The sequence below is a fragment of the Mobula birostris genome, chromosome 22 (genome assembly GCF_030028105.1).
Source record: "Mobula birostris isolate sMobBir1 chromosome 22, sMobBir1.hap1, whole genome shotgun sequence".
In the NCBI taxonomy this organism is placed as follows: Eukaryota; Metazoa; Chordata; class Chondrichthyes; order Myliobatiformes; family Myliobatidae; genus Mobula; species Mobula birostris.
The window spans coordinates 62,451,603-62,478,494 of NC_092391.1; the positions used below are offsets into that span (position 1 = coordinate 62,451,603).

Here is a 26,892-nt window from a genome sequence, read left to right on the forward strand (position 1 = left end):
AATGCAAATAAAGAACGTACACACAACTTCTATATAGACCCTTGAAACTTTACATGTAGTCTTGTGGAGCAGCTTAGGAACAGCAACACAAAATACTGGAGGAACTCAGCAAGTCAGGCAGCATCAGTGGAGAGGGATAAATAGTTGATGTTTCAGGACAGAGGAACAGCAACCTGGGTTCAATCTTAATTTCTGGTGCTGTGTAGATCTTCCACATTCTCCCTCTAACTGCTTGGATCTCCTGCCACTTAGCAAGGACCAATATGTTAATATGGTGGTTGTCCATTGTGTCCAATAATGACAGGAAACCTTTGTGCGAGATTTTTTAAAGTGGAACAGGCGCTGCACTTGGGCAGTTCCACTTTCGATTTCTGAAATCCAGATACAGTGGTCACTGTTGAGTTCTGTTCGTTTGGGCTATGTGGTATTTAGTAGGCATGCACGCGGGAGGGAAGAGTGTATTGTGGGTGAAAGATGGCAGTCCTCATGTATTGAAGGTTGATGATGAAAGTAAAGTTGAAAAAATGATAGAAAAACTCATCTTTGAGCATTAACAGTCACAAACGCAGTCTTCCCTGGTGCGGTGAATGACCAAGACTTCTTCTATGGCTCGTCACGTCTTTGTTCTCCACACAGCATTACTGAACTGCCTTCTTGGTTGTTGGCTTCATGTGCCGGGACGGGTGTGTCCCTATCTCATGGGGGTACGAGGCCCGCTGGCTACCCTCACCCAGTTTAGCCCACCTGTTGAAGCAGTGTACTGAGGTGGGGCCGCTGTTGCATGCAAACAGCTACTTGGAGCCACAGCTGTGATAGGTTAATACTGATTGTTAATTGCCTGGAGGGCAAGTGGCTCCTATCCTGGGGTGCACGGACCCCTTGGTTAATGGTTGGGATCCAGGGCATAAAAATGGTTGTAAACCCCTGCTCTAAGGTGTAGGTGAGTGGTAAATCTGTGGTGGTGAAGGGTTGGGAAGCAGTTGACAGGAATATGAATAAAATAGGATTGATGTAATTAGTCAGCACACATTTGGCTGTATAACTTGCAAGGTAAGCTGACTGAACCCTGAAAGATGAAACTAAGTTATCAAGCCAATTCCAGTAGGATGATCACAGTTATACCTGAATAAGTTGGGTCTGAGGTATGTAAACATACTACAAACGAAATGTTCTGCAAAGTGATTTTTAAATAGCCCACAATACACAGCTCATCACATCTGAATGGAGCAGCAGTACGAGTGTATAAATACCTTTGGAATATTAACTCTGGACCAGAAGAGTTCCAAATGTTCTCGCATCTTTTGAGGTTTAAATTTGGAGTATAGGATTGCCAGCTCGGTAAACATCCCCATATGAGCTCGTTCCAAGCCCAATGCTGCTTCCAAGAGGGCAATTAGTTCTTCAAAGTATCCCCGATCCTAGAAAACATACACATCAATCAATGTTCGAAGTATTTTCCAACAGCCTTCCAAAATAGCCAAGCATCAGAATGATACAAATGTGAGTGCTGCTCTGATAACCCACTCTTCATTAGTGGAACTTAAGAAAATCCCAGTTAAAATTTAAATATTGCCAGCTATCCAATCTGATACTTTGCAAAAGATCCAATAAAACAGCACGATACCCATATACAAAACATTTGTTTAACTGTTGCAAAATGTTTTATGACCAACAAAGAACATTGAAAAGTGGGCCATATGGTGCCATGAGCACGCTCAGCCATACACAATGGCAAAGTGGTAGTGCAAAAATTTACCATACCAACTCTTAAGATCAGTTTCAATGCCTGCTGATGCTGGTGAGGAGTTTGTACATTCTCTCTGTGTACTGCCCTCTCTGAGATGTTGTAACTTCAACTAGACAAACTCCATTCAAAAATGACTTGAGAGGCAGAAAATAGCCTCCTAGCTCCTTAGTTTTATTGCAGACTCAATGGCATGACATAGTGAATAAGGGGTAAAAAAGCAATGCTTCTGCTGGAGAAAGAACAGGATGGCTTTAGATACAAACGTCTTTTCGCTCTCAACATAAACCTCTGGACGTCTGTCAGCCAATGTGCTTTCCTACTTACCACCACCTGGCTGCACATGAAGTGACCTAATACAGATGTGAAACTGTTTATTAAAATAAAAGCTGAATGTGCTTAATCACAGAGGAAGTTATAAATGAATTGCCTTAAGGACAGACCACGCCATGACCCTGTGGGTTTCCTCAGATGCTCCACTTTCCTCCTACATTCCAAAGATGTATGAGTTAGGATTCATATGTTCTGGGTTTGCAATATTAGTGCCAGAATCATGGTAACACTTGTGGGCTTCCCCCAGCACAATCCTCAGATTGTATTGGTCTTTGACAGAAGTAGGACCTATTTCACTAAATGTTTCAATACTGTTTGTTTTTCTGCCGTGTTGCATGACATGGGCGATCACGGTCTTTTCATGACCATGATCATTCTTGACAAACTTTTCTACAGAAGTGGCTTGCCATTGCCTTCTTCTGGGCAGTGCCTTTACAAGATGGATGACCCCTGTCATTACCAATAGTCTTCAGAGATTGTCTGCCTGACATCAGTGGTCGCATAACCAGGACTTGTGATATGCACCAACTGCTCATACGACCATCCACCAGCTGTTCCCATGGCCTCAGGTGACCCTGATCAGGGGGGTGGGGGGGGGGGTGCTAATCAGGTGCTACACCTTGTCTAATGGTGACCTGTAGGCTAGCAGAGGGAAGGAGAGCCTTACGCCTCCTTTGGTAGAGACACATCTCCACCCGATCACCCACCGTTCAGTATTCATGTGACAAATAAAGCTGATCTGTTTTACTGGCTCATAGTAATCTGGATCCTGGTCTCTGATCTGTTTTCCTGCTCGTTTCTCCTGTACTCCCAAAACTTTGGGATATAGAGTATGTGCTTTGAATACACTAATTCAAAGCAGTGGTCTAAAGATTCTCAACTCAAGAAACCAGTGCCCTGCCACAAGGTTATGCCAATGATGGACAACACCAGAAGAAATTTTCAGCCATCTTCTCAAGCTTGTTCAAGCTTCCTTTTTAAAGTATCAACTTCTGCCATAATTGAGCCACAGAATTCCACCTGAGAGGCTGGGACAGACTGAGTCAACTACAGCTGTACAGCTCAGTCACTGCTCTGTAAACACTTTTAACCACTTTTTATAATGCTGTTTACATTGTAATATGTGCTGGTATTTATGTATTTATGCACATTTTCTGTACTTACAACTATCTTTATTCAACTCTTTATTCTGTAGAATTTCTGAATGTTGTCTTACTTCGTTGTAAGTCGTGCCACCACACCATAGCAGCTTCTTAATGCATGCAAATGAATATGATGAATAAAGTTGATTCTTGTTTCACAAGAGCAGGGGCTCCCATCTTATTTTATACTGGTAGCTGACAGGTCTACGGACCACAGATTGGGAACCCCTGGTTTAGAAGGAGAGATGGCAATCTCATTGAAGGATACAAAATTTAACAGACTTTGACAGCATGATACAGTATATTTCCTCTGGTTTGTGGAAGGGGACGAGGAGAGAACCAGGGAGCTGTGTCAGGGCATGGGGCATGACATAGAACCATGAAATGATAAATGTCTTCACTCAGGGACTGGTGACCCTACAGAATGCTCTCTCTCACAGGAGTGCAAGGTGCTGATGAGGAGTGCAGGACAGGTTTGAAGGGTCAAATAGTCTACAACCTGCTGCTATAGCCATGTATAATTTTGTAGATGACAGTATGTTATGGGCTCCACAGTTAGCAGAGTGCTATTACAGCTGGGGGTTCAATCCCACTGTCCTCTGCAAGAAGTTAGCAAATCTCCCTATGGAATGCGTGGGGTTTCTCTGGGTGCTCCAGTTTCCTCCTACAGTCCAAAGATGTATCAATTAGTAAGGTTAATTGACCATTGTAAACTGTCACTTGATCAGGCTAGGATTAAATCGGGGGATTGCCGAGTGGTGCTATAAGTGCTATATCTATAATTAAGTAAATAAGAACACAAGACTACCTTTGACATGTTAGTGATAATAAACCTGATTCCAATTCATTACAACTAAATCTACTAAAGGTTTGTGATACTCAGACAGTTAAACTGGTAATGCAACAGCCAGTTGTGAACCAACACTCATTTTAGATGCAGATGCATTTGTCATTTATCATGCAAGAGCCATTCTGCTTGGTCAGCACTAGTAAGCTGCAGAGCCAGGCAGGTCAGAATGCATTCGCTGCACATGACATGTTTTGTACTTCATGGGAAATTAGTCATTTACTGTCTCAGTAAGCTTCCTATTGTGACTGTGGCATGAGTCACTCAGCAATATTATTCTTTCCTTTCGGATATCCCAATGGCTCGGGTGGCAGGGAAGAGATACATCTCACCCAAAGGAGGTGTAAGGTGCTCCTCCCCTCCATTAGCCTGCAGGTCACCTTTGGACAAGGTGTAGCACCTGCTCAGTTCCACCTGCCCTGCCCTGGCAGACCGATCAGGGTCACATGAAGCCATGGGAGTAGATAGTGGATGGTCATATGATAATGGCAGCGTTGATAACGGCTGGAGTCACTTGGCTTGCAAAGACACTGCCCAGAAGGCAATGGCAAACCACTTCTTTAGAAAAATTTGCCGAGAACTGTCATGGTCATGGAAAGACCATGATCATCTACGCCACACAACACAATGATGATAATTTATACCAGTCTTAATTTACGTGCTTCATAGTGGGCTGAACGGCTTATTCTTGTGCTGTACTGTTCCATGTTCATTATTTATTTTGTGCCTCTTTCATGTGATGCCAGAGCAGAGAAGCTCACCAGAAAAATCATGCATCAACCCATCTTTTAAACAAAGAAAAAATATGCTGCCATTGGAGAGGATTCAGAAGAGGTTCACGAGAATGATTTCTGGAATGAAAGGCTATCATATGATTTGATGGCTCTAGGCCTGTTTGCATGAATGACCAGCATACCCAGAGGGATATAGCAGGGTGGAGATACGTCTCTACCAAAGGAGGAGTAAGGCACTCCTTCCTTCTGCTAGCCTGAAGGTCACTCTTGGGCGTATGTTCATATGAGCATCTGGTGCGTATCACAAGTTTGGGTTATGCGATCACTGATGCCAGGCAATCTCTGAAGAGTGTTGATAAAAGCTGGGGTCTTGTAAAGACACTGCCCCGAAGAAGGCAATTCTGTAGAAAAATTTGCCATGAACAATCGCAGTCGTGGAACGACTACGATCACCTACATCATACATGGCATATAATGAACAAATGATACCAATGGCATGTAGTACATTTGGAATATTTAAGCGAATGGTATTGTACTTTACTTTGACTAAGCCCTGAGGCTTTGCAAGTTGATACAGGAAGCAATCAAACACTACCTGCAATGCATAAGTTCATATTTCATGGGAAAAACAAAAAGTATGAGTTTTTCTGCATTTAGTGCAGTTCAATTGACAAACTTCTATGCATGTGTAGCGGAGAATGTATTGAATGGCTGCATCACAGCCTGGTATGGAAACACTAACACGAACGGGAAAAACCAACAAAAAGTAGTGAATTTAGCAAACATCATGGGTAAAGCCCAACCAGCCACTGAGCACATCTACATGAAATACTGTCATTAGAATGCAGCATCCATCATCAGAGATCTTCACCACCCAAGACATGCTCTTTTCTTGCTGTTGCCATCAGGTAGAAGATACCTGGACTCGGGACTCTCACCATCAGGTTCAAGAACAGTTACTACCCCTCAACCATCAGACTCTTGAACAAAAGGGGATAACTACACTCACTTGCCCATCCATTGAGATATTCCCACAACAAATGATTTCAGTTTAAGGACTCTTTATCTCATGTTCTCATTGTTTATTGCTATTTATTTATATTTGAATTTGCATACTTTGTTGTCTTCTACACTCTGCCTGCAGGAAAATGAATCTCAGGGTTGTATATCGTGACATATATGTACTTTGAAGCTAAAACAGCTTCGACACGTGAACAGTCAATCGGCTACAGGTACAGCTAACTTGATACTGTCCACCTTATCGAAATGGGATTACCTGGTAGTAACTGATCAACTCCTCGAGCTCATCTGCATGGATGACGATGTGCAGACCACATATCTGGGCCAGGCGGAATTCCTGCCCATCCACGCAGGCAAAGCAAACCTGAAGCAGGGAGATTCAAAAAATGTATTTTAAACAATTGTAGTCACACTGCCCAGTTGCTAGATGATGTTATTTTGTAAGAATTGATTGGAATTACTTAGTCAGAGATTCAGATTGAGCAAATATTCATCAACTGGATGCAGCCTGCAGATCTCTTACCTCCTTCCACGTCCTGGTGCTGTTGGCTTTTCGAGCACTGTCCACTGCAGCCTGGTACTCTCCCAAATGCACCAAGGTAGAAGCCAAGCGAGCGAAGTTGGAAACATTATTGTAAAGTAACTTGGCTGCATCATACATGCCATCGTCGTAGCAGCGGTCACCAACCTATAGTTGAGAATTAAATTTCGATGGTGAGTGACAGCCTGTCAGTCCTCGGGTTGGTGGGGGTGGGGCGGAAAGAGAAGGCTTGGAGAAGTGATGTGGTCAATTGGAACGTTGAGTCGCTGGTCTCCGCTCTTGCTGCTGTAGAGGCGACCTCTCTTTCCCACGCTAGGCAGTGACAGTCTACCCAAGATACTGAAGTGCTGGGTTATGGACTGTAGTTTTTGATAGATTCTAGATCAAGGTCTCTTTGGGGGCATTTGCTGTTGCTTGTATGGTGGGGGGGTGGGAAGAAGGGGTTCTTCTGCTCAAGCAAGTGGGGAAGGGGGAGGGTCAATGCTTCTGCTGCTGCTTGTGTGGGGGAGGAGGGAGGGAGGGAGGCTTTGGGGTTCTGATGTTTCTTTCATTCATTCTTTGGGGTTTCAACTGGCCAATGCCGACCATTTACCTGAGTTTGGCCCATAAGCAAACTGCTCCTATCCATGTATCTGTCGAAGTCCCTGCCTCAAGCACTTCCTCTGGCAGCTCGCTCCATGTCCATTGGTCAGAAATACAACATTAAGCCACAGCACCCAAACATACCTCAGAGGATACAATTTTGTAGAAGGTCTCTTCATGCTAACTGCTTTACATCACTAAATCCGCAAAACAAGCCCTTGGCCACCTTGATCGACAAAAACATCTAGGTCAATGCTATTGGTTCACAGCCCTCTAACCCAGAGGTTCCCAACTTTATGCCACGGACCAATACCATTAAGCAAAGGGTCTGTGGACCCCAGGCTGAACCTTTCGCATGCATGTACATGTCCATGTTTCTTCAAGGTTATTGTATCTGCCCCAAGCAATTCCTCTGGCAGCTGGTTTCATCTATGCACCACCCTGCAAGAAATTGCCCCTCAGGTCCCGTTTAAATATTTCCCTTCTCACCTCAAACCCATGTCTTTTAGATTTTGGTTCCCTTTTCCTAGTGGGGGGGACAGACTGCATTAACCCAGTCTGCCCCACATATTTTACAGTACTGTGCAATAGTCTATATAGCTAGGGTGCCCAAGACGTTTGCACATTACTGTAGCAATTTTATGTATTGCACTGTACTGCTGCAGCAAAAAAAAAATACTAAATTCATGGCATGAGTGACAATAAACCTGATTCTGATATAGGTCTTTCTTGGGGTCTGAGAGTAGGAAGGTGGCAGGGAGAGGGGAATCATGGTTGGGAAAAGGGGAAGTGAGGGGGAGGCGCCCAAGAGACATTCTGTAATGATCAATAAACCAACTGTTTGGAATCAAATGATCTTGCCTGGTGATTAGGGTTGGGTGTGTCTGCACCCATGCCAAGCCCCTGCCCCTGGAAACCCTTCTCTGCCACCTGTCCCACATTCCTCCCTCCTCTGTACTAGGTGTCTGCGTGATTTGGTACATTTAGTCAATCAAAAATCACGTGAGCAAACACTGAATGAATTGCTCTTTCAGCAACTATTAGGAAGAAATACACAGGTTTATAGTTCTGTGGCAGTTTTGATAGTGTTCGGATTTGTTCTGTATTTCATTTAAATATACAGTGGTATGCAAAAGTTTGGGCACCCCTGGTCAAAATTTCTGTAACTGTGATTAGCTAAGCGAGTAAAAGATGAACTGATTTCCAAAAGGCATAAAGTTAAAGATGACACATTTCTTTAATATTTTAAGCAAGAAAACTTTTTTATTTTCATCTTTTACAGTTTCAAAATAACAAAAAAGGAAAAGGGCCTGAAGCAAAAGTTTGGGCACCCTGCATGGTCAGTACTTAGTAACATTTCCTTTGGCAAGTATCACAGCTTGTAAATGCTTTTTGTAGCCAGCTAAGTTTTTCAATTCTTGTTTGGGATATTTTTGCCCATTCTTCCCTGCAAAAGTCTTCTAGTTCTGTGAGATTCTTGGGCCGTCTTGCATGCACTGCTCTTTTGAGGTCTATCCACAGATTCTCGATGACGTTTAGGTCAGGGGACTGTGAGGGCCATGGCAAAACCTTCAGCTTGCGCCTCTTGAGGTAGTTCATTGTGGATTTTGAGGTGTGTTTAGGTTCATTATCCTGTTGTAGAAGCCATCCTCTTTTCATCTTCAGCTTTTTTTTTTTAAACAGACGGTGTGGTGTTTGCTTCCAGAATTTGCTGGTATTTAATTGAATTCATTCTTCCCTCTACCTGTGATATGTTCCCCGTGCTGCTGGCTGCAACACAAGCTCAAAGCATGATCGATCCACCCCCATGTTTAACAGTTGTTAGGTGTTCTTTTCATGAAATTCTGCACCTCTTTTTCTCCAAACATACCTATGCTCATTGCAGCTAAAAAGTTCTACTCAAAAGGTTCAAAGGAACATCTAAATAAGCCTGATGTATTTGGAAAACAAGTCCTGTGGACTGTTGAAGTTAAAATAGAACTTTTTGACCGCAATGAGCAAAGGCATGTTTGGAGAAAAAAGGGTGCAGAATTTCATGAAAAGAACCCCTCTCCAGCTGTTAAGCACGAGGTGGATCGATCATGCTTTGGGCTTGTGTTGCAGCCAGTGGCACGGGGAACATCTACTGGTAGAGGGAAGAATGAATTCAATTAAATACCAGCAAATTCTGGAAGCAAACATCACACCGTCTGTAAAAAAGCCAAAGATGAAAAGAGGATGGCTTCTACAACAGGATAATGAACCTAAACACACCTCAAAATCCACAATGGACTACCTCAAAAGGCACAAGCTGAAGGTTTTGCCATGGCCCTCACAGTCCCCTGACCGAAACATCATCCAGAATCTGTGGATAGACCTCAAAAGAGCAGTGCATGCAAGCCGGCCCAAGAATCTCACAGAACTAGAAGTCTTTTGCAGGGAAGAATTGGCGAAAGTATCCCAAACAAGAATTGAAAGACTCTTAGCTGGCTACAAAAAGCATTTACAAGCGGTGATACTCACCAAAGGGGATGTTACTAAGTACTGCCATGCAGAGTGCCAAAACTTTTGCTGCAGGCCCTTTTCCTTTTTTGTTACTTTGAAACTGTAAAAGATGGAAATAAAAAAGTTTTCTTGCTTAAAATATTAAAGAAATGTGTCATCTTTAACTTTATGCCTTTTGGAAATCAGTTCATCTTTTACTTGCTTAGCTAATCACAGTTACAGAAATTTTGACTAGGGGTGCCCAAACTTTTGCATGCCAATTTGTTACTCAGTTAAACAGTAGTTTGTCTTTTTTATACCTTTGTAACGATTTCCATGAAATGTCAGGTAAATGGGGCAGCCACTTAATTGAGCCAAAATGTACTGGTCCCAATGTGTCTCAATAAACTGGAATCCACTGTCTAGCAATTTTATGTTCCATGTTTCAAGAGAGTGGTATGGCAAATTTTAAGCAATTGCTCCAGGAATTACTTACCTGTTGAATATGGGCATTGTTAGGTCCATTAACAAACTCCTCTAACTCTGACAGGCGGTTAGTTTTTGCCAGAGCAAATATCAGCTCAGTCTCCACGTATGACTCCTTGGCTTTCTTTCTGGCCATTTGCAGAAACTTCACCAGGTCTTCCCAGTTATCTGGAGGGTTAGAGGTGGATCACATGTTCACCGTTAATCCAGGATTGAACAAAATATTCAATTAGCTCAAGAGCCTTCAGAATACTTTATGGTACAATCTGACAGGGGTGGGGGGAGTGGAAGGGATGAGAAAATTCAGTGTGTGATATAGTAGTACATATGTTGAACTCCACTTCTAACCCATTTGGCAATTTGAGAGAAAATTTTAGTTAGTACGGCACATACACTCAGTGGTTACTTTATTGGGGACAAGAGTGGGACCTCCTGCTGCTGTAGCCCATTCACTTCAAGTTTTGATGTGTTGTGCATTCAGAGTTGCTCTTCTTCACAGCATTTGTGTGGTTATTTGAGTTATTGATGCCTTCCTATCAGCTTGAACCAGTCTGGACATTCTCCTTGACCTGTCATTAACAAGGCATTTTCGCCCACAGAACCGCTGTTCACTGAACGTTTATCAGACCATTTTCTGTAAACTCAACAGACTGTTGTGCATGAAAGTCCCAGGAGGTCAGCAGTCCGAGATACTCAAATCACCCCATCTGACACCAACAATCATTTCATGGTTCAAGTCACTTCTCTTCTCCATTTTGATGTTTGGCCTGAAAAACAACTGAACCTCTTGACCACATGTACATGCTTTTAATGCACTGAGTTGGTGCCACATCATTAGCTGATTAGATATTTGCAATAATGAACAGGTATATCTAATAAAGTGGCCACTGAGCATACTTCCACCCAGTTAATTGCACAAATAGACTGCAACTTCCCTTTGGACTTGGAGGCAATTTGATGCAGCAGAACCGAGGTGTGGAAAGTCAGCCCAGAGATTTGATTGATTTAAACACCAGATCAAATTGGAAAGCTTGGGTACAGGCTGAATCGAGGCCGTGGCGTCCAGACAACAGAGCACAACGAAACGACAGAAACTGCCGTCCATGCATTGGGTCAAGTGCAGGGTCAGATTAAAAAAAGTCAGGATACCAGGGCCTGAGACGAGGCATGGGCCAGTTCAGCTTGCTGCTCCGTGATATTTACTTGGCTCTGCGCGAAACCGGACTCTATTGCGTGGACTTCAGTTCTAAATGCTAGTTGCTTGCTTTTATTGCTTGCATGGTTAATTATTTTCCTTCTGCATACTGAGTGTTTCATGTTTCATGATCATTTCTTTCGGATTTCTGTGGTTTGTGGCTGCCTGTAAGGAGACGAATCTCAAGACTGTAGAATGTTGTATAATCAAGGTTGTACTTTGATAAGTGCACTTTGAACTTTTAAATGGCCACAGGTTTTAAGTCAGCTGTAAAAGATCTTTTTGCTAATACTGCAAGGTAGCATAGCAATACGATGACAAGGCATTCAGAAAGCAAGTATTAAAGTATCCACCTTCGTTCAGTTTAATCAAGGTTTTGAAATACAGCACATTCAACAAAAGCACCTCTAATATGGAAAAACACTGACGTCCTTTGATGTTCGTTTTCCAATCTGACAGCAAATCTGTTTTACGAGACTGAAAAATGTATACCAGAGGAAGCTATGGGCAGGTGATTAGCAAGTCAGATTCATTATCACATGTACATTGAAACCTACAGTGAAATGCGTCTAAGAGTTAGATTTTGGAAGCCTATCTTAATACCCTTCCTCCTAACCAGGGTCCGCCAAGGACTCAATTTTGTTCCGTGAGACCAGGGGTTCCCATCTCCATGGATCCTTACTATCAAACAAGGGGTGTGTATGGACCCCAGGTTGGGAGCCCCTGCCCGAGGTCCCGTCTCTGTTATATTTTCTCGGATGATGAAAATTTCCATACAGGGTGCCTCTGATATGGCTTTCTTTCCTCAACCACTGTGTTCCCTTTCCCATTGTATTTTGATTTTGACTGCCTCATGCCTGCTCTCACATCCTTTGCGCCTTGGGACGCAACAAGACTTGGGACTCAACAAGTCCTGGCCCTCACCCCTGCAGATAAGGCAGTCAACAAGTCATGGGATGATGGCTTTCCGTCCTAATCTATCCTATTATTTCTGTGCAGTGCTGAGTGCTGGATTGTCAGTTACTGCACTGGTTAAGGCAAGGTGTCACTTGCAAATATAGAAGATCGGATGTTACTTTGATGTTGCTGCATTTGTTGAGCTTGGTAATTAGTTTGAGGCATTTCACTGCCAGTAGAGGTGACATCATCAGTGCGCAGTTGGTGTTACTCTCTGGGAGTGCTCGTGTTTAAATAGGCCACTGTAGGATTGCCTTGGTCCTGATTAGCTACCCCTTCAGTTGACCTTTGAATTCTATTGGCTTGCTTATGGACACCACTTTAACTGGGACACCAGAGGTTCTAGTGCGGGCAGACACGAAGCAAGCATGTGAATTTTTAGAACCGTGGTTCTCTTGTGATAACTCCATAAACAAACAAATCGAAATAGACACAATCTACAAACCCCTAAGAATCAGAGAAATATGAGGCAAGAGAATTCAAAGGTCAACTGAAATGAGTACCCAATCAGGACTGAGGCAAGAGAACAGGTGACTTATATAACCAGAGAGAAACACCAACTAGGCACAGAGGAAATGTCTGCAAGCTAACACCTCAACCAGAGCTACCAATACTCAGCACTATCGTTTGTCACTGCTTACATGTATGGTTTGTAAATGCTTTGTAATGCAGCGGTTTCAGGGCTGAAAGTGGAGAGATGATCTGTATATAGATGAGGGAGGCGTGGCAAGACAGGAGACCAGAGGTAAAAGAGTTCAAAGAATCTTATCCTTAATTAGAAACACTAGGATATTGCAGAATAACACAAAATGCTCGAGGAACTCAGTACCTATAAAAATGAATAAGTAGTCGACCTTTCAGGCAGAGACCCTTCATTAAGACTGTCAAGGAAAGGGACAGAAGCCAGAATAAGAAGTTGGGGGGAGGGGAGGGGAAAGTTCAAGCTTGACTTTCACTCTTTTCCATGAGCTTCCAAAGTAGCTGCCAGGTTTTTCAAATTTAGAATAGCGTCAAGGAAGAACTAGATTGTAATATATGATGAGAGGCCCTGAAAGAGACATGACTGATTATTAAAAAATGTATGGTGAGCTAGAAGTCCTCATTGCACTCAGGTTTTATACTGAAGAGAGTGTACACGAGGATTCTGAACAGTTACTCAAAGGGATAAACAAAGTTCAAAGTACATACATATCACATATACAACCCTGAGGTTCATTGTCTTGTGGGCATACTTAATAAATCCATAATACAATCAATGAAAGACTGCATCAACTTGGGTATTCAACCAGTGTGCAGATACAAACATAAAGAAATAAACTAACAAATAAACAATAAATATCGAGAACATGAGATGAAGAGTCCTTGAAAATGAGTCCAAAGGTCGTGGGAACATTTCAATGGGGCAAGTGAAGTGAAGTTATCCTCTCTGGTGCCATTGAAACTATTTATTTCACTTGTCATGTCTGTTTTTCATCTTGAATGTGATTCTGAAACTGTTGGAGCCTGTGATTTGCAGTTTGGAGATCGTTTGGGTGATTCAGTGCTCTGCAGTCTGAGAGGATTCCAGGAGGCAGAGGCAGCAGGTATGAGTCTCGTGACAAGGAGACTGCAGGACAATGTTCGACTCCATTTCACTGATTAAAGCGATGAGGGAGATTGAAATATCGAGGCGAATGCAGAGGGTGAGCACCGGCTGCCTGCCTTTTGATTACTGGTGGGATTGCTCTGCTGTCAGAGAGGAGAGACCATGTAGCCTGCCACTGTGCCCGGAGGATGTTACCCAAGTTTTGTGTTTTGGATAGGGATGTGGACTTGGACAATGGACCATTCCCGCACCCCCCCCCCCCCCAGTCTTAATAGTTTTTTTTTATATTCTGTGTTTTTTCATCCAATCTTTCTTGTTTATTTTTGTGTGGGGGAGGGGGATTTAGGGCTTGATGAGCCTGCTCTGTATTTGTTCATATTTTTGTGTAGAGGAGGGGGATTTTGGGGGTCAATGATCGTGTTGCCGTTCTTTTCTTTCTTGGTTTTGTGGCTATCTGGAAAAGAAGAAATTCAGCGTTGAATTGTTTGAATGATTCAGGACCCTGATGACTGAGGGGTAGTGACTGTTTCTGAACCTGATGGTGTGAATCCCAAGGCTCCTGTACCTTCTTCCTGATGGCAGCAGCAAGAAGGAAGCATGTCCTGGATGGTGGGGAGAGGGGGGTTCTTTGACGATGGATACTGCTTTCCTACGACCACACTTCACGTAGATATGATCGATGGCGATGAACTGGGTCAGAGCTACTATTTATTTATTTATTGATTAATTGAGACACAGCATGGAATAGACTCATCAAGCCATGCTGCCCAGCAATCCTGACTTAATCCTAGCCTAATTAACCTACCAACTGGTTCATCTTTGGACTGTGAGAGGAAACCAGAGCAGCAGGAGGAAACCCACGCAGTCATAGGGAGAATGTACAATCTCCTTACAGGTGGGAACTGAACATGGGTCACCTGTGCTGTGCTTTTTATAGGATTTTCCATTCAAGAGCATTGGTGGTTAATGAGTAGAAGTTTTACGGAAAGGGAATAGTAGTCGCACTTCGTGCAAAGACTGAATTTTCAGATGTGGTTCAGCCCAGCACCAATAAGAACGATGGTGGAGGCATGGGAACAGAATAGAGTCAACACACAATCTTTTCCAGCATCCAACTGGACATCATTTCACCTCATCCAGGACAGAATATCAATGCACAGGAGGTAGCAGGGCTTGGAATGGAATACAATGCCAAGTTGGTGCTAACATACCATTTAGAACTAGACATCATCTTTGAATAAAACGTGATACGGAATCAGAAATAGGATGGTCCAAGGGCTGGAGTCTCAGGGATTTGACATAATAGTGCCAGGAACACCAATCATTGAAGACTCTCTGAATCCAGTAACAGAAGACAAATTCAGCTGAAGATCAGTAGTTGGAAAATGATCCTATGGCTTAACTGTATCAGACTTCCAAGAGGATAATATACCAGGTTAAGCACAAGACATTCTGCAGATGCTGAAAATCTTCAGCAACACACAGTAAATGCTGGAGGGACTCAGCAAGTCAGGCAGCATCTGTAGAGGAAATAAACCGTCGAAAGGTTCTAGCTGAGATACTTCATCAGTTCTAACGAAGAGTCTTGGCCACTCATTTCAGTTTTAATTCTAGTTTCCATTCCAACGTGCCAGTCCATAGCCTCCTCTACCACCATGATAAGGCCACAATCAGGATGGAGAAGGAACACCTTATATTCCGTCTGGGTAGCCTCCATAGCATGAACATCGATTTCTCTAACTTCCGGTAATTGCCTGCACTTCTCCTTCACGATTCCCCATTTCCTTTTCTCACCTCATTTCCTTACATCAGCTCCCTCTAGTGTTCCTCCCCCTCCCCTTCTTTCCATGGTCTTCTACCCTATTAGACTCCGCTTCCCCAGCCCTTTATCTCCTTCACTAACCAACTTCCCAGCTCTTTACTTCATCCCTCCCCCTCTCCCAGTTTCACCTATCACCATCTTGCACTTCTTCCTCTGACTTCTCCCCTTCCTGTTCAGTCCTGATGAAGGGCCTTGGCCTAAAACGTCGACTGTTTCCTCTTTTCCATAGATGCTACCTGCCTGCTGAGTTCCTCATGCATCTTGTGTGTGTTGCCCAAAATGTCAACTGTGCATTCCCTTCCTTAGATGCTGTTTGACCTGCTGAATTCCTCTGGCGTTTTGTGTGTCTCTTACCATGTTCTGTGAGTTGTTTCAGCGCTGCAGCAAGTTTAAAAATGGTCAGGAAATTATTGGCACAATGAAGTATGAAGATGACAGTGGCATTATAATTTGCAACGACAGATATATATTAATACAATAGTTAAATAAAAAATAAAGAGTACGGTTCAATGTCCATTCAGAAATCCAATGGCAGAGGGGTAGAAGTTGTTCTTAGATCATAGAGTGTGCGCCTTCAGGCTTCTGTACCAATAAGAACATATGACCTGGGTGATGGGGGTCCTTAATAACGGATGCCACTCTCTGAGGCACTGCTCCTTGAAGACGTCCTGGATACTACAGAGGCTGGTGACCACGTTGGAGTTAAATTAACAACTTTCTGTAGCTTACTTCGATCCTGTGCAGTAGCCTCTTACCCCCATACCAGATAGTGATGCAGACAATTAGAATGGTCTCTGTATAAATTTGTGAGTGTCTTTGGTGACATATCAAATCTCAAACTCCTAATGAAATATAGCCACTGTCATGCCTTCTTTGTTTGTACCACAATTATAAAATTGCAGATTCAGTTATTTAGTGGTACAAACAAGCAGAATGCAATACTCACTGTTCTTGTTGGCGGCTTTCACAACCTCCATGTAGGCAGATGGGTCATCAGCCTTGATGTAGGAATCGATGGCTTCTTTAACCAGGTCCTTCTGCAGCTGTGCTCTTGCCAACTGACTCCAGACAGCTGGCTCATTGCAACGTTCTGCAAACTCATACGCACGATCAAGATTCCCAATGTGCTCAATCAGAACCTAGAGTAGATAAAAATTTAAAACAAGCTTCCAAATCAATACAATATGCAAGACCAGAAAAAATATTGCAAGATCTGCCAATTCTCCAATAACTTCTGTAAATAGCTCTATTAATCCCAGAGAAACAATTATCTGCCATTTTACCCATCGTGAATTGAACCATCCAAATATATCATTTCACGAGCCCTCAAAAGGAAGCAACACGAGTTATTTCAGCTCTTGCCTGTACTGCTGAAGTGTTCACGTCAAACTTTCGAAAGATTGCAAAAGCCTCTTCGAAAAGTTCATTGCTGATGGCAATGTTGGCAATGTCGGGAGCATCGTAGTTATCCAGACGATTAATGTACTCCATGACACGGGTGCGGTCAGCTTTAATGGCAGTAAGGATCAGTAGGTTCTGTAGATTCCTGGGGAAGACAACAAGATTACATTAGAAGTTACTGCCACTGAAAACTATCTTATGGCATCTACTGCTGAAGTTAAACAGAGATGACCAGCTGTTTAGAACTTGCTTCATTGATACATTAAATATAAAAGTAAATTTAATTGGATTGATACCAACAAATCTCACAACACATGCCTGCAGAAGGTCTTACACCAGGAGTTCCAACCCTCTTTTTTAAATCCCATGGCTGGTGTGCCCCTTACGCCACTGGCATTTATGGCAGCAATGAAGGTTCTACTTCTCTGTCTGTCCATAGATATAGAAGACACAGATATAGAAGGATTTTTCATTGCTGTTTCTGCAAAAAAAAAATTTTTGACCCTGAACTGAACAGCTGAACCACTCTTAAGTCTGGCCTCTACCCTCTGACCTGTTTGGCATGGGTGACCCTTCCAAGAACCTCATGCCATGTGCCAATACCATTAAGCAAGATGTCCATGGACCCGAGGCTGGGAATCCCTGACTTAGGCAGATTGGGAGAACGGGCAAAGAAGTGGCAGATGGAACAGAGCGTAGGGAAGCATATCATCATGCACTTTGTTCGAAGGAAGAAATGCATGGACTGTTTTCGAAATGGGGAGAAAATTAAAAAAAAAATCAGAGGTGCAAAGGGACTTGGGAGGAACAGGATTCCCTAAAGGGTAACTTGCAGACAGTTAGTGGCAAGGCAGGGAAATGCAATATTAGCATTCACTTCAAGAGGACACAAATACAAAAGCAAGGATGTAATGTTGAAATTTTATAAGGCCCTGGAAACGCCTCAGTTGGAGTATTGCGATCAGTTTTGGGTTCCTTATCTAAAAATAAAGGATGTGCTGACAATGGAGAGGGTCTAGATGAGGTTTACGAGAATGATCCCAGAAATGAAAGGATTAGCATATGAGGAGTATTTGACGGATTTGGGCCTCACTGGAGTTTAGAATGGAGGAGCGGGGGATCTCACTGAAACCTATCAAATACTGTAAGGCCTAGATAAGAGTGGATGTGGAGAGGATGTTTCCTGTAGTGGGGGAGTCTAGGACCAGAAGCAGCCTCAGAACAGAGGGACACAAAAACAGGAGAAATAGGAGCAGGAGTACGACATCTGGCAGTAAGGGTGTCAAAGGTTATGGAGAGAAAGCAGGAGAATGAGGTTGAGAGGGATAACAAGTCAGCCATGAGATCGATTGATAGAGTAGACTCAAATGATCTAAATGGCTTAACTCTGCTCCTGGGTTTTATGGTCTAAATCAGGGGTTCCCAACCTGCCATTCAATAAGATCATGGCTGATCTAGCCGTGGACTCATATCCACCTACCTGCCTTTTCCCCATAACCCTTAATTTCCCTACTATGCAAAAGTAGGACATCACTTTGAGGAAAGATTTCTTTGCAAAAGTGTGGTATATCTCTGGAATTCATTGCCACAGACAGCTGTGGGGGCAAAATCAGTGGGTATATTTAAGGCAGCGGCTGATTAAGATTCTTGATTAATCAGGGCGTTAAATGTTAAGGGGAGAAGGCAGGAGAACGGGTTGAGAGGGATAATAAATCAAATGCAATAGAATGGCAGAGCTTACTCAACCAGCAGAATGGTTTATTCTGCTCTTATGTCTTACACCATTGAATAACCTGATCCTGAAATAGCTTTGCAGCTCAAAGCTTTTAAGATCAAGTTTATGCACTTCAGCAACCTAATTCTATTTCCATCAGCTCTCAAATGTTTTGTTACAGAATTTAAAAGCTGACCTCAAAGAATGGTCTTCTACCCTTGGATGATATAGACCAAGGATTCCTAACCTTTTTTATGCTATGGACGTCTACCATTAATTTAGCGGTCCACAGACCACAGGTTGGGAACCCCTGGCTTAGGCCATAAAACACAGGAACAGAATTAAGACATTTACACCATTGAGTCTACTCTATCAATCGATCATGGCTGACTTATCATCCCTCTCAACCCCAATCTCCCGCTTTCTCCCCATAACCTTTGACACCCTTACTAATGAAGAACTTATCAACCTCTGCTTTAAATTTACTTAATGACATGGCCTCCACAGCTATCTGTGGCAATGAATTCCACAGACTCACCACTCTCTGTCTAAAGAAATTCCTCCTCAGCTCTGTTATAAAGGAGTGTCCTTCTATTCTGAGGCTGTGCACTCTGGTCCTAGACTCTCCCACTACTGGAAACATCCTCACCACATCCACTTTATCAAGGCTTTTGAATATTCAGTAGATTTCAATCAGATCACAATATTCCAACCCCCTCCCCCACCCCAGTTCTTCTAAACTCCAGCAAGTACAGGCCCAGAGCCATCAAGTGCTCCTTGTACGTTAACCCTTCCCATAAGGCCATAAAGACATAGGAGCAGAATTAAGCCATTCGGTTCAGGGTCCGCTCCACCACTCCATCACAGCTGATTTATTATCCCTTTCAACCCCATTCTGCCTTCTCTGTATTACCTCCACTTTAAGTAAACCCAATGACTTCATTCCATATACATCCTGTGGGCCCTCTCCAATGCAGCAGACTCCTTAAAGAGATGGGGCTGATAACTACTCTCAGTCCTACGGTAGCTGAAACTGTAGCCCTGCCGAGAGTCTATGATTTATAAACAGTTAACTCGTTATAGTGCACAATAGCTGAACAATGCCCACAAAGTTTGATGCAGATTTAAACTGCGCACAATAGTTAGGATAAATAGCTTTATTTTCTACCTGTGTTCACTAAAGACATTGTTATCCAAGACTATCTTCTCCAGCAGTTCAATCAGCTCATTGGGAAGGTCAGCAGTCATAAAAGCCTTCACAGTAACAGATACTTCCTCTGGGTCCTGGGTTTCAGAGAGGGCCGTTTGTACAACCTGGTTAAAGTGGAAACAATTATTTTGTTACAAGTAGTATACAAGCATCAAAGTCAATTTTATAAAATAAGGCAAAAATTATCGTAAATCCTTAGCAGGCCAAAGGCTGCCATTAGGGTAAAAGGAATGGATTGGAGGGATGAATGAAGCATAACTGGTTCGAGAAACAACAGCAGATACCCATGGACATAATTTCTCTCAAATAATAAACACAAATTCTGCAGTTGTTGGAGATCCAGGATAACACACACAAAATCTTGGAAAACTCGATTTCAGGCAGCATCTAGGGAGGGGAATGAAGATTTGATGTTATGGGCCAAGAACTGTCTTCAGGAGTGGAAAAGAGGGAAGATGCCAGAATGAAAATGTGGGTAATGAGAGGGGGAAGGGGAAGGAGGATAATTAGAAGGAACTGTCGCCCATGCTGTATCTCTAAATAAAATAAACCATTAAGATGCAAACAAGAGATTCTGTAGATACTGGAAATCCAAAGCAACACACAAAATACTGGAGGAACTCAGCAGGTCAAGCAGCATCTCTGAAGAGGAATAACAAGTCAACGTTGACTCTTCCCCTTCACAGATGGTGCCTGATGGGAGTTCCTCCAGCACTCTGTGTGCTACAAATGACTTCAACAGAAATCTGATCTTTGTAGTCCTGTTACATGCCTTTAATTTCAAAATTTAAAAGTCTCCATAATGAAGTTTAGGATATTTTCATCCTATTAGTTGTTACCTAATACTTCCCAATCGCATTTTTAATAAGTTAGTTGGTATTCACCTGAAAACTAGTGAGCTTAAATCTAGCGCAGAACTGTTATTTCAACCAATGGTGCCCACACCCTATGGACTCACTTTCAAGGACTCCATCTCATGTTATTGATAGTAGTTATTTATTTATTTATTATTACTTGTTTGTTTCATATTTTTGCACAGTTTGTTTGTCCAGTCTTTCATTGATTCTATTATTGTTATTGGATTTATTAAGTGTGCCCACAGCAAACAAACCCGAGGGCTGTATACCTTTACGCACTGAGATAGGGAGTGGAGTAGACTCTTCTGGCCCTTTGTGTTGTGCTGTTCAGTGACCTCTGATTTAACCCTAGGCTAACCACAGGACAATTTACAGTGACTAATTAAACCTACCAACTGGTTCACCTTTGGACTGCGGGAGGAAACAGGAGAACTCAGAGGACCCATCTTGTCACAGGAAGAACGTACAAACTCCTCACAGGCAGTAGCAGGATGGTGACATAGATAATATTCATTGTGATAACAGATTTAATTTGAACTTTGATTAGGTAAAACTATCAGTTGCAGTCGATTCAAACACAAGGTACTGATATATACAAGTGCAATAGACATGAAATCAGCTGGAAGTTATGCTTGAGAGCAGAGGTTCCCATCCTGGGATACATGGACCCCTCAGTTAATTGCAGGGATCAATGGCATAAAAAAGGTTGGAAACCCTTGCTACAAAATATTTACTTAAAATTTGACTGCAATAAAAACTGCATTCCCAAATCTACCCTCTTTCTTCACCAGCCTCTTCTTGACCCCCGAACCACTGGACACATCTACATGAAATGCACTGTGGCAGGATCCATCATCAGAGATCCCCACCACCCAGGCCATGCTCTCTTCTTGCTGCTGCCTTTAGGTAGAAGGTACCCCTTACTACCCCTTAACCATCAGGCTCTTGGACAAAAGAGGATAATGTCACTCACTTGCCCCATCACTGAGATGCTTACTTTATTTATTAAGATACAGTGCAGAAAAGGTCCTCGGGGATCTGAGTTGCACCGCCCAGCAATCCCCCAATTAATGCGGTGGCCAGTGCTATCATGTTTGCTGTTGTGTGCTGGGGCAGCAGGCTGAGGGTAGCAGACACCAACAGAATCAACAAACTCATTCGTAAGGCCAGTGATGTTGTGGGGATGGAACGGTGGTGTTTGAAAAGAGGATGCTGTCCAGGTTGCATGCCATCTTGGACAATGTCTCCCATCCACCTCAAAGTACTGGGTGGGCACAGGAGTACATTCAGCCAGAGACTCATTCCACCGAGATGCAACACAGAGCATCATAGGAAGTCATTCCTGCCTGTGGCCATCAAACTTTACAACTCCTCCCTTGGAGGGTCAGACACCCTGAGCATATAGGCTGGTCCTGGACTTATTTCCTGGTATAATTTACATATTACTATTTAACTATTTATGGTTTTATTACTATTTATTATCTATGGTGCATCTGTAACGAAAACCAATTCCCCCCGGGATCAATAAAGTATGACTATGACTAATTAAATCCTAACCTAATCACAGGACAATTTACAATGACCAATTAATCTACCAACTGGTATTCCTTTGTTCCCACAAACAATGATCACATTGTAAGGACCATTTTGTTATCTCATGTTCTTGTTACTTACTGCCATTTATTTATATTTGCATCTGCCGTTAGTTGTCTTCTGCACTCTGCTTGATCTTTCATCGATCCCGTTATAGTCACTATTCTATAGATTTGCTGAGTATGCCTGCAGGAAAATGAATCTCAGGGTTGTATAAGGTGAAAAAAAAACTTACTTTGAACTTTGACCTGTAGGATAAAATTTAACAAGTATGTGTTCCAGGTAGCAGAGATTCCAGCTGTTTACTTGCATAGCTTAGGATAGTAGAACTTAAGATTGTGAATGTGCCTCTGGTATTATCCCAGTGAAGATCAGAATTAGTACCCACATTAAACTGGATAACAATCATACCTGGTCAATCAGCTGGCGTCTAAAAGGATTATTTTCTTCAAGGACACTGGCCCAAAGTTCAGGGTCTTTTCTACGCACAAGGTACCGAGCCTCACTCTTAAACAAGGAATTCTCATTGCAAACCTGAAGCAGAGTGAAACATAAATTATACAGAGCAAACAATGAAATAGCATCTTGCCTTACCCCTTGAACGAAAAAAAACAAAAAGTAGTGTGTGTGTGTGTGTGTGTGTATGTGTATATACACACACACACACATATTATATACACACATACTTCATGACATATGACAGTAATATTAAACCTTATTCTGATTCTCACTGCTGTCATCAAGGTGGTGATACAGGAGCCTCAGGACCCTTAACACCAAGCTCAGGAACAGCTACTACCCCTCAACCATCAAGCTCTTGAACAAAAGGAAATAACTTCACTCACCCAAACACAACTGATTTCACAACCCAAGGACTCACTTTTAAGGAATATGCAACTTGTGTTCTCGATATTTGCTTATTTATTTATTATTATTCTTTTATTTTTGCATTTGCACAGCTCATTGTCTTTTGCACTTTAGTAATTTGTCTGTCTCAGGCTTCTGTGTGGCTTTTCATTGATTCTACTGTGTATCCTTGTATTAACTGATAGATCAGCAATGATAAAATGGCAGAACAGGATCGATGGGCTAAATGGCCTAATTCTGCTCTGATATCTGATGGTCTTACTATTTATTTAGCAATACAGCCTCTTTGAGCCATGCTGCCCAGCAAAACCCAACAAGCAGTTAACCCTAACCTAATGATGGGAAAATCTACAATGACCAACTAGCCTACCTGGTATATCCTTGGACTGTGGGAGGAAACTGGAGGATCCAGAGAAAGCCCACGCATTCCAAGGGAAGAGTGTATACAGACTCTTTTCAGAGAGAGCCGGGACTGAAATCTGAAGCTCCAAGCAGTAATAGCGTCACACTAGCCACTACACTACTATGCCTCTGTATGATACCAAAATTAAATCCAAGTCAGTTTTGTGCCACCGATGCCTCTTTAATGTAGCAAACTTAATTTTTATTTTTATGTATTGCGATACAGCGCAGAATAGGCAATTCCAGCCCTTCAAGCCACGCCACAATCCCAAATTAATTACAAATATAAAAACACAAAATAATTGATTGCAGAAGTACTCATCTCATTTAACATGACATACCAAATGATCACTGACGTATCAATTGGTTTTAGAAGCCACATAATTACTTCAATGGAGATCACTGTGTGCAATCAAGGTGTTTCAATTGATTGTAGCAAAAATACACTTGTATCTGGAAGATCCAAAACTGCTGGGGAGACAGTATCCTGGCAAAAACTATACCACGAAGACAAAACAACACTCCAAACAACTCCGCAAAAATGTCAGGAGAAAGATACCAGAAAATTTCCAAGTCACTGAGTACAGTTGAGTCATTCATCTTGGAGTACAGTTAAATCAATTATTAAGAAATGGAAAGAATATAGCACAACTGTAAATCTGACTACAGCAGGCCATCTGCAAAAACTGAGTGACCGTACAAGGGGACTAGCAAGGAAGGTCATCAAGAGACCTCCGACAACTCTGGAGGAGTTACAAGCTTCAGTGGCTGAGATAGGAGAGACTGCACACACAACAACTGTTGCCCAGGTGTTTCACCAGTCGCAGCTTTATGGGACAGTGACAAAGAGAAAGCCACTATTTAAAAAAAAACTCACATGAGTTTGCCAGAAGACACATGGGAGACTCTGAAGTCAGCTGGAAGAAAGTTCTATGGCTTGATGAAACCAAAACTGAGCTTTTTGGCCATCAGACTAAACACTTCATTTGGGATAAGCCAAACACAGCACACCATCCCTACTGTGAAGCATGGTGGTGGCTGTATCATGCTGTGGGGATGCTTCACTGCAGCAGGCCCTGGAAGGCTTGTGAAGATAGAGGGTAAAATGAATGCAGCAAAATACAGGGAAATCCTGAAGGATGCAGTCTGCAAGAGAACTGTGACTTGGGAGAAGATTTGTTTTCCAGCAAGACGTGGACCCCAAGTATAAAGCCAAAGCCACACAGGAATGGCTTAAAAACAAAGTTAATGTCTGGAGTGGCCAAGTCAGAGCCCAGACCACAATCCAATTGAGAATTTGTGGCTGGACTTGAAAAGGGTTGTTCCCTCACATTCCCCATGCAATCAGAGTTTGAGCAGTTTTGTAAAGAAGAATGGGGAAAAATTGCAGTGTCCAGATGTACAAAGCTGATAGAAACCTATCCACACAGACTCAAGGCTATAATTACTGCTAAAGATACATCTACTAATAACTGACTTGAAGAGGGTGAATACTTTGCAATTATTTTGTTTTACATCTGCAATTAATTTAGATCACTTGGCAGAGATCTGTTTTCACTCTGACATGAAAGACTCTTTCTCTGTTGATCGGTGTCAGACAAGCCAAATTAAATTTAAATCCACTGTGATTCAATGTTGTAAAACAATAAAACATGAAAGCTTTCCCGGGGGGGGGAGAATGAATACCTTTTATAGACACTGTGTGTGCGTATACACACACATATTTCTTATTCACGGCACATGTCAGTGATAATAAACCTGATTCTTTTATTTAAGATCTGCTGAATCGTGCACGAGATGCTGTGATGGAATTATCTCGTTTTATTCTTGCATTCCAGACAATTCAATATACTAACCTTGATCAAATCCAGGTCACACTGGCCTCTTTCATAAGCAACACAGGCTAAGTGTGGATCTCTCTTCTCACAATATTTTCCAACGACAGAACTGTCATAATAAGGATTTTCACGCAGGAAACGCTCGGGGTTGTTATTGCTATCAATGTAAATTTTAGCCAACGCATTATGGGTTGCTGGTTCCTCACAACCTTCATGGATTCTAGCTTCCAGCCAGGGGAGCAGCAATTTTAATCTGTAAACAAAGGAGACAATAGCAGAAGCTAGTGAGACGCAGCACCTTAGTGATACTGGATGAATAGAGCCATGTCAAATCTTGTTCACAATTCTAAGCATGGTTAATCTGTTTCTCTCAAGGATAACCAAGCAGGCAATTTAAACCTCCTGGTTATGAGGATTACTCGACGAACACTGAGGAAGTGGGAGCACAGCAAACAAATTTGGACATGGAGTGGATGTTCCAATTAGTGGGGGGTGTCTGGGAGCAGAGGACACTGCCTCAGCAAAGAAGGATGCCCCTAGAACAGAAATGAGGGGGGATTTCTTTAGCCAGAGGTTGGTGAAACTGTGGAATTCACTGCCACAGATGGCTGTAAAGGCCAGGTCATTATCCAAGAAAGGATGTGCTAATATTGAACAGAGTTCAAAGGAGGTTCATGAAAATGATTCTGGGATTGATCAGCTCCTCTTAGCAAAAGCATTTGAAGGCTATGGGCCTCTACTCACCAGAATTCAGAAGAACGAGGGTTGACCTAATTGAAACCTAATGAATGTCGAAGGGCCTTGATAGACTGGAAATGGAGGGGATGTTTCCTATGGTGAGGGAGTCCAAGACCATAGGCCACACTCTCAGAATAGAGGAGCGTCCTTTTCAAACAGAGGCCAGATGGTCCGTGATCGCTCCCAACAGAGGCCACTGAGGTGAATGCAGAGGGGGTCAGCGATAACTCCCAACAGAGAACACCATTCAGACCAGTCATGAGCTCTGAGTCATACAAGAACTGCTTAACATTCTGAGATTTATGTGATTGGACTGTTATCTTATTTTATATTGGTCTCCTTCAGTTTTCAGCGTTTTCTTTCTCGTGGCCTATTGGCAGGTTCGTTCTGTGTGTTTGCCGGGGAGGGGGAGTTCGATGCTACTGTCACTGTTCTGTATTGAAACTGAGGGCGCTGAGGCTTGTTATTATTACTGTTTTTCTTCTGGAGGAGAGGGGTAGGGGATTTGATGTTATTTTTGCAGTTTCTTTTCTGCAGGGGAGATAGTGGGGGATTCTGGGGTTTATGAGCTTTGTTTCTGTGTGTGTGTGTGTGTGTGGGGGGGGGGGGGGAGTTGATTCTGTATTTCATGGCTATCTGGAGAAGTTAGACCATAAGACCTTAAGACAAAGGAGCAGAAGTCGGCCATACAGCCCATCGAGTCTGCTCTGCCATTTTATCATGAGCTGATCCATTCTCCCATTTAGTCCCACTCCCCCGCCTTCTCACCATAACCTTTGATGCCCTGGCTACTCAGATACCTATCAGCCTCTGCCTTAAAT

At 42.7% G+C, this 26,892-nt stretch overlaps 1 protein-coding gene across 4 annotated transcripts in view; it reads right to left on the bottom strand.

Annotated features, from left to right (window-relative positions):
- Window positions 1-26,892, bottom strand: part of LOC140186507 (clathrin heavy chain 1-like) — a 132,953-nt gene that overhangs the window by 26,820 nt on the left and 79,241 nt on the right. For all 4 annotated transcript variants that reach the window (XM_072240884.1, XM_072240881.1, XM_072240882.1 and 1 more), the window contains exons 17-25: window positions 25,352-25,586; window positions 22,638-22,760; window positions 19,735-19,880; window positions 16,814-16,997; window positions 16,398-16,590; window positions 9,903-10,060; window positions 6,344-6,508; window positions 6,077-6,184; window positions 1,251-1,418 (exon numbers count right to left, since the gene is read on the bottom strand). In XM_072240884.1, the coding sequence (XP_072096985.1) occupies window positions 1,251-1,418; window positions 6,077-6,184; window positions 6,344-6,508; window positions 9,903-10,060; window positions 16,398-16,590; window positions 16,814-16,997; window positions 19,735-19,880; window positions 22,638-22,760; window positions 25,352-25,586 (1,480 nt within the window). The remainder of the gene's footprint in view (window positions 1-1,250; window positions 1,419-6,076; window positions 6,185-6,343; window positions 6,509-9,902; window positions 10,061-16,397; window positions 16,591-16,813; window positions 16,998-19,734; window positions 19,881-22,637; window positions 22,761-25,351; window positions 25,587-26,892) is intronic.